This window comes from Misgurnus anguillicaudatus, chromosome 23 (assembly GCF_027580225.2).
Source record: "Misgurnus anguillicaudatus chromosome 23, ASM2758022v2, whole genome shotgun sequence".
Taxonomy (NCBI): domain Eukaryota; kingdom Metazoa; phylum Chordata; class Actinopteri; order Cypriniformes; family Cobitidae; genus Misgurnus; species Misgurnus anguillicaudatus.
Window position 1 is genome coordinate 4,492,618 of NC_073359.2, and position 11,902 is coordinate 4,504,519.

An 11,902-nucleotide genomic window follows, 5' to 3' on the forward strand; every position below is an offset into this window, starting at 1 on the left:
AGAAAAGAACAAGTTCTTGGATGCTCCCGTATCCCAGGCAGGCCTGTTCGGCGAGTCGGTGGAGTCGTTTGCCCAGCAGTTCTCCGCCGCCCAGAAGCAGACGGAAGCGATCGCTCAGATCATGCCCCGGCGCAAGCGACCTGCATCTCGCCCTCCAGCGCCGGCGGCCCCGTCTGCTCCTCGCCGAGGGCGCCCTCCGGCGGCTGCCTCCGCCCCCCCCCGCTAGAACGTCTTCTAGACCACGGAGAGGGAACAGCCGTCGGCAGCCCGCCCCGCCCGCACCACCCGCTTCCCGTGGCAAACGGAAATCGAAGCGGCCCTGAGACGGGCGACCTGGAGTTGGATGGGATCACTCAGCGGGAGACGGTGATGGCACCGCTCCTTCCACCGGTAGAGGGCCGGGTGGAAAATCTTTGGTTTCGTTTTGTTTCTGTTCCGCCGGCTTCTCAGCCGGCACCCACAAAACCACAAAAAGAGTGCATTCCTATTCCTTCTCCAGGTCTCCAGAGGATCGAGAGAGAGGTGAGCGGGCAGTCAGATGTTCTTCCTCCCTCTCCTCTATCGCCAGTGGGTGTTCTGAGGAGTTCGAGCTCTCCGCTACGGAGACCGGACCACCAGCAACCCCTTCGGAGTCTGCGTCCTCAGCTGAGGAGACCGGACGACCGTTTCCCTCAGCGGGCTCAGGTCAGTGTCACACACACACATACTGTAGATGCTTATGCTGTCACGGCAGACGCACCGGCAGTCCCGCCTGTCCCGCCTCGCTGCCCCGCCGCGGGTACACCGGTAGTGCCGTTAATTCCTCTCGTACGGTCCCTGGAGGCTTGGCTTCAGCTTCCCAGTCCGTCTCGTTGGGTTTTACGCACGATCCGCCTCGGTTACGAAATTCAATTCAATCGGCACACTCCCAAATTTGCGGGCGTACGTTTCACTACGGTGAAAGCGTCCGTTGCACATGTACTGCGTGCAGAGGTCGAAGTCCTGCTGGCGAAGGACGCGATCGAGCCGATCCCTCTTACCGAGATGAGATCGGGTTTTTACAGCCCGTATTTCATAGTACCCAAGAAAGGCGGCGGGTTACGACCGATTTTGGATTTGCGTGTCCTGAACAAATCTCTTCAGAAGAGGTCTTTCAGGATGATTACACCGAAACAAATTTTCAGTGCAATACGCCCCCAAGATTGGTTTGCAGCGATAGACCTGAAAGACGCGTACTTTCATGTGTCCATTCTCCCTCGTCACAGACCGTTTCTCCGGTTTGCGTTCGAGGGACGGGCATATCAGTACAAAGTTTTACCGTTCGGGCTGTCTCTCTCTCCCCGTGTGTTCACGAAAGTAGTAGAGGCGGCGCTAAAGCCCCTCAGAGAGAGCGGTGTTCGCATTCTGGCTTACCTCGACGATTGGCTTATAATAGCGCATTCTCGGCGGACGCTGTGCGAACACAGAGATCTAACACTTCAACATCTCGCCCGTCTGGGTCTTCGGGTCAACTGGGAAAAGAGCAAACTCTGCCCCACGCAGAGGATCTCTTTTCTCGGTATGGAACTGGACTCGATCGATTTATCGGCGCGTTTAACAGAAGAGCGCGTCCAATCAATTCTGACTTGCCTCGGTTCATTCCGAGGGAAGAATGCGGTCCCTCTGAAACAATTTCAGAGACTCCTGGGGCGTATGGCAGCAGCAGCGGCCGTGACACCACTCGGGCTGCTCCATATGAGACCGCTTCAGCGTTGGCTTCACGATCGAGTCCCGAGGAGAGCGTGGTGCGCCAGCATCCATCGTGTAACCATTACACCTGCGTGTCGCCTAACATTCCCCCCGTGGTCAGACCCCGCGTTTCTCAGGGCCGGCGTGTCCATGAGACAGGTCTCCCGGCATGCTGTTGTCCACACAGATGCCTCCGACACGGGCTGGGGAGCCACGTACGACGAGCTCACGGCTTCGGGGGTGTGGACAGCACCCCAGTTGCATTGGCATATCAATTGCCGCGAGTTATGGGCAGTATATCTGGGACTCGTACGCTTCGCTCCGGAGCTGCGAGGGAAGGATGTACTAGTGCGCTCAGACAACACTGCGACTGTAGCGTATATCAACCGTCAAGGCGGTTTGCGCTCTCGTCACCTGTCGCATCTCGCTCGTCATCTCCTCCTTTGGAGTCAGAAGCATCTGAGGTCCCTTCGTGCCATTTACATCCCGGGCTCGCTCAATACAGCGGCAGACGCGCTTTCCCGAGCGGCGCGCCCCGGCGAATGGCGACTCCACCCCCAGACGGTCCAGCTGATTTGGAGGAAGTTCGGTCGTGCGCAGATAGACCTATTTGCGTCACCGGACGATACCCATTGTCGCCTGTTTTATTCACTAACCGAGGGCAGCCTCGGCGTGGATGCGTTGGCACACAGCTGGCCGCGGGGCATGCGCAAATATGCGTTCCCCCCAGTGAGTTTAATAGCACAGACACTGTGCAAAGTCAGGCAGGACGAGGAGAGCCTTTTAATGATCGCCCCGTATTGGACGACCAGGAATTGGTTTCCGGAACTAATGCTCCTCGCGACAGCCCCTCCCTGGCGGATTCCCCTGAGGAAGGACCTACTTTCTCAAGGAGGGGGCACATTATGGCACCCGCGCCCCGACCTGTGGAATCTCCACGTTTGGTCGTTGAGCGCGCGCAAGGTTTAAGTGATTTGCCCCAGGCGGTATCTAACACTATTGACGCGGCACGAGCTCCGTCTACGAGACGGGCTTACGTGTTAAAATGGAACCTTTTCGTCACCTGGTGCTCTTCGCAACGCGAGGACCCCAGAGAATGCCCTATTAACATCGTGCTTTTATATCTTCAACATAGGCTAGATGGTAGGCTGTCACCGTCCACTATTAAAGTTGATATCGCCGCTATATCTGCGCATCACTCACTTATTAACGGCAGATCAGTGGGCCAGCATGATTTGGTTATTAGATTCCTGAGAGGCGCTCGTAGGCTAAACCCCTCGCGCCCCCCTTCTATTCCTCCCTGGGACTTGTCCATGGTGCTGAAAGCGCTGCAGAGTCCTCCGTTCGAGCCTTTGCAGTCTGCGAGTCTGAAGCTTTTATCAATGAAAGCTCTGACCCTACTAGCATTGGCCTCTGTGAAGAGAATAGGAGATTTACATGCATTCTCTGTTGACGAGTCGTGCCTTCAGTTTGGTCCTGCTGTCTCGAGCGTGACTTTGAGACCCAGACCAGGCTACGTGCCCAAAGTTCCCACTACTCCCTTTAGAGATCAAGTGGTGAGCTTGCAAGCATTGCCTTTGGAGCAGGCAAACCCAACCGAGGCTTTGTTGTGCCCCGTACGCGCACTGCGAGTCTACGTGGACCGCACGCAAAGCTTCAGGACCTCGGACCAGCTCTTTGTTTGTTATGGTGGCCAGCAGAAAGGGAAAGCTGTCACTAAGCAGAGGATGTCTCATTGGATAGTTGATACTATCGCCCTAGCTTACAATTTGCAGGGCATTCCTTGCCCCTTTAATTTGAGAGCGCACTCCACTCGGAGTGTTGCCTCATCTTGGGCATTAGCTCGTGGTTCCTCGCTAACAGACATCTGTAGAGCTGCTGGTTGGGCGACACCTAATACGTTCATTAGATTTTACAATGTTCGTATCGAGCCTGTATCCTCTCGTGTTCTTTCCTCACCAGGGAGGGCACGGAGAGCAGACTCGCAAGTCGGCTTGCAGCCTCCGACTGAGGCTCCAAATTGAGTTTCAGTATGGAAGGCTAACAGAGCAAAAATGCGTAATGGTTTGATTTGCTCTCTCCACTGCCTTGACAGCCTTTGTTGCGGAGCATTGGCTGTCAGCCTTTCACTAGCTGTATTCCTACGAACCTACGTGTTTGGCCAGGGCCCCACATTGTGTCCCAACGGGTTCCTTTGTGAGTATTATTCCGTGGGGTTAATCCTACCAGCCCACGTTTCCCTTAGCAGAGCACTGCTTTGCTTACACAGCCACGGCTGTCATTTATACCTCAACTACGGTTGACTTTCGCCCACCAATAGCCCTTAACGGGGCGGTGGCTTCCGCAGCGTCCCTATACCGCTCAGATAGGGCGCTTCCCAGTCGCTGGCACTACTGTGGGGTTAAAGGAACATCTAGTGCCCGGCCTTCTGCCTTATTCTCCATTTCCCGAGGGAACTTGGAGGGCTTTGCAGACACTGGAAGAGGTCAGCCCCTAGTGGCGTTTTGGTAGGGATTCCCAATTCGTCGGTCACGACGTGACGTCGTAGTGACCGACTGAAAGGGAACGTCTCGGTTACGGATGTAACCCTCGTTCCCTGAAGGAGGGAACGGAGACGTCACGTCCCGTCGCCACAGGTGCTGCCACCTGCTGTTTAGGCCGGTCACCTTCCGGCTTTCTCAGCGAACAGAAGCTGATTTCCCTATTTGCACGTGCGCCTTATATACGCACCTGGCGGGGCGGCGCCAGCATTATGCAAATATCTCAATGCCAAGTTCATTGGCGTTTTAGTAGTATTCGAAGCAGATTGGTCTCTCTAAGCGAGTTCCCAATTCGTCGGTCACGACGTGACGTCTCCGTTCCCTCCTTCAGGGAACGAGGGTTACATCCGTAACCGAGACGTTTACTGTATGTAACTTCATTAAAATTACAGAGTGAGATGAGAGATTCAGACAGTCCTATAAGGATATGAACTCAGATTCATCAATTTTGTTCTCAAATACAAATCTCTCAGTTCAGTTTTAAATACACAAACTCACTTTAAACATTTTAGAGACTGATCCAAACAGTATCCAGTCTTTGGAGTACAGCGATGTAAATTAAATGAGACTAAACTAGTTTAAAATCTGACATACTTTTAACAAATATATAATGAATTGAAGTATTTCAGTACAACAACAAAACTGTGTTTCATACCTTGAATGTGTAACAGCAGGATCAGTGATGAGAGTCTGAAGTTCATGATTTCTCTTTGTAGAAACTCACATATACCAGCTACAAAACATTAAACAAGAACTTTTCTTATTGCTGATAAAAAACACAATGTTAGTTTGACTGTGACTTTCTCAATCGGATGCAAAAATAAGTTGTGCACATGCGCAGAACATTTGCGCTCCAAGTTCACGTATTATATTTATGAATCTCGTCACAGAAACACGCAACAACAACAGCATTAATGCGGTCACGTGCTGTACTAAATTCTGCAGCGTTTGTTTATACTTTTAAAACATTAGGCTGCTTAAAGCAATAAAATAGCGTTGTGACTTTTGAAAAGTCTGTTTTCATTACATATATCAGAAAACTTCTTAAGAACAACTCCAACTCAGTTTTGACTTGTATACAGAGTAAAGCGTGAACTCCAACGAGAGATGCTGTCGCAAGCGTAGCGTTGCCAAGTCCTCTGCTTTTTTCGAGTTTAGATTTGGGATACTGTTTAAACTGTTTCCACCAGTTGTTTTTTTCTGCGGGTAGAAGATTAAATAATTCCGTTGATAAGTTATTGGTATTTGGTCTGTGAATAGTCATTGTGATGCTTTTGGGCTAGTTTTGAACGTCCAGTCGGATGGTTTTGAAACGTGAGTCTGGCAACCCTGGCTTTGCTTGCGCAGACTTTCGGTTCGTATTCTATATAATGTACATGTAAACAGTATTTAAATCAGATTGCAATGTTTAGGGTGCATGCAAACTGTATCGTCGTGAGTGAGTGATCTTTATTGACATAATATATATTGTACAAAGAATGAATAAATAAATAAATACATAAAATGACTTTGTACAATTATCAGTCAAAAGGATAGACACAATAAAGCCATTAGGCTTATTTCCATTGTGGTCCTCCAAAATGTGTGCCCTACAAGATGCGTGTAAATGTTTAAAAATGTAGGGATATGGGTTAAGCATATCCTAAGTTAAATGTTATTATATATTTTGAATATGCGGATGATTAAAACAAAAAAATAAAACCATAAAACGTGGACAAAACATCCCCAGAAACGTACCACATAAAACAAAAATGGAAAATACAGTACATACAATAACACTACTACTGTCTACTACTCAGCCAGTGCTTTAGGGTTGACTTAAAATGATTAGTATTGTCTGTTAACTTTAAGGCTGCTGGTAACGCATTCCATATGACTGCTGCTGAATACATAAAAGATCCCTTGCCCTTACAACTTTTAAATCTGCATAAAACAAAATCAGTGGTACTACCCCTTGTTGAATAGCTGTGTACAGCATTAACCTTAGAAAAATAGTTACAAAGATATGTAGGTATTTGATTTTTAACTATTCTATGTACCATACACATTTTTATATATGTTACTCTTTCTTCTAGTTTAAGCCACTTAAGGCTACTAAAATGAGCTGGGTTGAGGTGTGTGTGCGGGTGTAGTTTTAAAATAAGCCTGACTTATTTGTTTTGTGATGTCTGCAACTTCTGTTTGAAAATTTTAGGAACCATGAAGTGCAGGCATAATCAAAACGATTTCAATCATATTAAATTTAGTCGGATTGACAAATTTTGTGCATGTAAACATAGCCATTGTGAAAACAAAGATCTAGAACTAGCTTGCAACCTCCCCAGAAAAGTGTATATATATCTAGTTATCAGTAAATGGTCAGTGAGATAAACTTTTAGGAAAATTTTAATTGTCAACTTCAGCTTAATTGTCAAACTAAACATTATAAAAGCTGTTTTAATTTTACCTTAGTAACTCTTTACAAAAGTCTAGATGGTGGATGATCACGAGATGGTGCCTGCAGGGTCAGGGGAAAATCTGCCCCGACAAAACGTTGCACAACGTTTATTAAACAGAAACAGTGATGCGTTGAACACCCTGTTGTGATGACGCAAGAGTTGCAACTACGGTAGCTGAGAGGCCATTCTTTGTGTTCTTTTTAAAATGTTTCTGAAGCCTGATGAAATCATTATAAATGTGTGTTTAATACTGTAAAATACCCTCGATGTTACAGTCACTGACCTTACCGTCCAGAATGAAAGGCAACATTCCAACTTGAACCCATTGAGCGAGCTGTCTCTTTACTACCGCGTGGTTTTATACATCTTGCCGCTGATTGGGCCGACATTTCTGACACACCCACCAAACAAGAGAAAATGCATCTAAAACCTGTTGCACACCGTTTCCAGGAAACATGTTGTTCAACCCGGAAACCATAGCAAAACGTTGCGCACCTGTGTGAGCTTGAACGTGCCCCTGGGTATCTTCCGTCCATTCCATATCCGTTTTAAAATGAAAAAACGGAAACGATCAACCAGTTGTATTTTCATTTATCGTTTCCATTTATAAAATGAAAAAAGAAAACTAGAAAACTATAGGCTACATTTTTCTATTTTGTTTCTCAGTTCTTACTGGGAAAAGTCTTAGGCACGTTCACATTATAACTATATAGGCTACATTTACTATAACTTTATGCTAATTCTCTCACGCAATCACTTACTTCAATGCCATATTACATATTTCCTGTAATAAAAACTTTTGCAATAGTTTAAATGTCATTGAATGTGTAAATATGATGTTCTTGTTGCATTTACACAGCGGGTAACAGCAGATGTCAACGCTACACTTCGCGTAACTCTAAACAGTGAATCTAGTAATTTGTGTATCTAATATCTTATCTTTTGGCGTAGTCAATGTAATAGAATAAAATAGTAAATTTCACAGCAACTGCATCATCACTGTGTACCTGGTAATTTTATGTAATGGAACTCAGCTTCTCCATATAGTGTCATCTGTCATTCAAATGCGCATGCACTTGAAGTAATAGATTTGATTTGCGAGTACCAGGAAGAAAAACTAAATGATTTTACTTTCTAACTTTAACTTTAAAGATCTGAAAGTCCCAGAGCTAGAGATCATTTTTGACTGAGTAAGACTAGGTTTCACACACAGGTCTACATAACTAATGAGAACTACAAGCTGCATAAAAATATTTCATCTACTTTACTAACATAATAAGTATATTACACTGGAGAAAAATGCAAAGGAAATAAAAAGTATACAACTTTATAGATTTGTTTTGGAAGAGTTTTGTTTCGACACAGAAGAGGTAACAGTAGATGGTGAATGCTGAGAGTTTTAGCAGCTATAGTGTCATAGAAAGAGGAGCTGGAAGGCAGGTGAACTCCTGCACACCTTCAAACAGAAGGGGGTAGAGTGACCTCTGCTGGTTGAGCTTCCACAAAGCAAGAAGGGCTATAAATAATGTTACAAAACTAAAATGTGAATTAAATAATAGAAACTTATAAATAAATACTCTACCTGCTATCCTAAGCTACATATAAAATGAGTTCACTTGTCTAAATCTAAAGTTACAGGTCACCAATTCTCTTACAAATGTTTAATTCTTCCTAACAGACAGAGTTAGTATTTTTTTTATGTTTTTTTCACACCCAGTGCTACTTTAGTTGTCCTAAAAAAAAAAACCCGTTATATTAGTTCATTATATTAGTTAGACTTTTATTTTGAAAGTGTTACCGGTTTTACTTTCGCTTCCAAAAAAGGACCAAGTGACTTCTGTTTTTGGTTTAAAAACGAAAAACGAATTGACTGAAGTTCAAAGACTCTATTTGGTTTCTACAAAAAAACGGTATTTTCGTTTTATAATTGCAAACGAATTACGGATTATCCCCTGACCGAAAATGAAAACCAATAAAAGAGAACATAAAATTAAACTGAACTTTACATTTTAATTTTGTCCCTATAATAGCTTGGGCATGAATAAAAATCCTTATAAGAAATGTATTTACAGATTCCTTTTCAAGCTTGCTTTTTTATTTTAATAGATAGGTTCACTGTGACAAGGTGGTATGGACAAAGTGTGTATCTATATATGGTATGCTTGTTTTAATCTTTATAAAACTGGGGTAGGGGAAACATTAACATTGGAAACTTTGGTCATGCTGTGAAAAACTAAAATAAGAGCATCATTACAGTGAGTGAGTGAGTGAGTGAGTGAGTGAGTGAGTGACACAGTGAGTGAGTGAGTGAGTGACACAGTGAATGAGTGAGTGAGTGACACAGTGAGTGAGTGGCACAGTGAGTGAGTGAGTGAGTGAGTGAGTGAGTGAGAGAGTGAGTGAGTGAGTGAGTGAGTGAGTGAGTGAGTGAGTGAGTGACACAGTGAGTGAGTGACACAGTGAGTGAGTGACACAGTGAGTGAGTGAGTGAGTGAGTGAGTGAGTGAGTGAGTGAGTGAGTGAGTGAGTGAGTGAGTGACACAGTGAGTGAGTGAGTGAGTGAGTGACACAGTGAGTGAGTGAGTGACACAGTGAGTGAGTGACACAGTGAGTGAGTGAGTGACACAGTGAGTGAGTGACTGAGTGGGTGAGTGAGTGAGTGACACAGTGAGTGAATGAGTGAGTGAGTGAATGAGTGAGTGACACAGTGAGTGAGTGACACAGTGAGTGAGTGACACAGTGAGTGAGTGACACAATGAGTGAGTGACACAGTGAGTGAGTGACACAGTGAGTGAGTGATTGAGTGAGTGAGTGATTGAGTGAGTGAGTGAGTGACACAGTGAGTGAGTGAGTGAGTGAGTGAGTGAGTGAGTGAGTGAGTGAGTGGCACAGTGAGTGAGTGAGTGAATGAGTGAGTGACATAGTGAGTGAGTGACATAGTGAGTGAGTGCATAGTGATTGAGTGACATAGTGATTGAGTGACATAGTGATTGAGTGACATAGTGAGTGAATGAATAAACAAACCATGTTAAGTTAACAGAAACAATTTATTAGTCTATATCAGAACCACCCCGTCACATCCCTTACCACCACGTCACAATAAAACTTGTGACGGAGTGGTATGTGACGGGATGGTAAATATCATCCCAAAATGGCCGCAGATCTCCCATGTGGTCAAGTTCCTCACCTAGCATACATGCATTCTATCTGAAATATAATTTTATTTGCATTAATAATGTAAAAAAATATATCGAAATTAGTTTTCCCTCTCTATCTTGCGTGACGGGGTGGTTGCTTTGAGCTTGACGGAGCCTGTCTAACACAAAAAATCAACAAATAAAGAATGTAGAGGAATGTCAGTACTTGCCACCAAGAACAAAAACAGGCAACAAGGCTCCAATGATGTCACTTCTGCTTTGTGATGTCATTTAAAGCAACAGTACATTATTTATAGATAAAACAAGTTAGTGTGACGGGGTGGTAAGTCAAATTGAGGGACGCACACAAATCATCAAATATTTACAAAAAAATAAGGTTTATTTTGAATAAAATGTATCTTATGTGAAAAGGGACACAAATATAATCATGAAAACAATATATATTTTAAAAAAATACATAACTTATTTGGTGATATTTTGGATGCAAATGTCATGTTGGTCAACACGGACATGTGAAAATGGCTATGTACTAATGCAAAATTATTAAAAATAGTATGTTATTCTTTAAGAATAGTGTTTTTATCATATATCATGTTAACAAGAACCCTTGAATGAATAACTTTAAGCTTTGTAAGAACATTTTGGGACATTTTTGTGCCTTATGCATCTCATCAAATGTTGCGGACCCAAATGGCACCCGTTTCATAGAATGACTCATACAACACAGTAAACGGGCATCAGAATCTAAACTGCGGTTGATAAATCCTTCCTTATAACTAACTTTGTATATTTCTACCTTTAAATTACAGTCGTATTGTTAAGTGTTGTACCTTTATTAATCGTTTAATGTTTTTAGTATATTAAAACAGTCAACAAACGTATTTAGACACGGATGTTACAACAGGACACATCAAGCAATCTCTTTTAACAAAGCAATAGTGAAACGCAGTAACTTAAATAAAGTAAAATGTCTTACTGTGAATTATACTGCTGTGTCATTGTTGTCAGATCCAATATAAGTGGTGCTTCTGACTGAGTCTCTCTGCAAATCCAGCATCGACTTCTTTACAAATGAATCCATAGCTGTGTCTGAAACCGTTCCCTCGTTCACTCATTCACTATTCCCTATATGGGGAATGACAGTTGAGTCCACTATATGGGGAAGAAGCAAATGAAAATGAGTGAGCGATTTCGGACACTGACGCAAATATCATGCGTCAGAGAGCTGTCGCAGAGCTTCATCAAAAACACCTGTGTGGCTTTATTGATTGTGCTGTGAAATGGTAAAGTTTACTTTCTTACTGTTTTTCACATTTGTCATGTTTATTGTATTAGTTGATAATAAGAGAACAAAACAACTGCTTATAATATTTATTTACTGCTGTTTATTTATTGTTTAATAAAAATGTGTATTAGATTTTAAATAAGAGATACGCAATTATTTTTCATTTGTTTATTTTTAAAAAGTAGAAAATAACTGACAACAAGAAAATGTTTGGTGTTTACTGTCAGTATCCTTCAGCTGATTCAAGTTACCCGTTCGTCTCCCGTTGCATCATGGGAAATATGAGTGAACGAGTGTACATCGAATGTACCCTCAAAATCAGAGTGCATTGTGGGTAAAAAGTAGTGAATGAATGTAGGGAATGAAGTTGTTCACTCAGGTTTCGGACACCACTACAAAATGGCCGACACCCGATATAGTGCATTATATAGTGGATAGGGAGCGGTTTCAGACACAGCTCATGTCCACAACTAGGGGTGTCACGATTCTCCAAATCCTCGATTCGATTACATTTTCGATTCTAAGGTCACGATTCGATCCGATTCTCGATTTTTACATATTTTTTATATGGCATATAATTTAGACAAAAATTATATGCCATTATTTATTATTATTATTATAATACTTTAACATTAACATGCACATTGCAAAACTCGCATGGGGGTTTGTGGGCTTCACTTAACGCGAGAGCTTGTAGAGAGAGGATTCCTTCTTGCACACACATGACTATGCGCGGTTGGCTTAATGGATCGGGCGGATGACGTGACGAAAAAT

At 43.6% G+C, this 11,902-nt stretch overlaps 1 protein-coding gene across 1 annotated transcript in view; it reads right to left on the reverse strand.

Annotated features, from left to right (window-relative positions):
• The window catches only part of LOC129453658 (uncharacterized), a 203,946-nt gene extending 196,735 nt beyond the window's left edge, over positions 1–7,211 (reverse strand). The window contains exon 1 of the mRNA XM_073861518.1: positions 6,974–7,211. Within this exon, the coding sequence (XP_073717619.1) occupies positions 6,974–6,995 (22 nt within the window). The 5' untranslated portion in view covers positions 6,996–7,211. The remainder of the gene's footprint in view (positions 1–6,973) is intronic.
• Between the last annotated feature and the right edge of the window lie 4,691 nt (positions 7,212–11,902).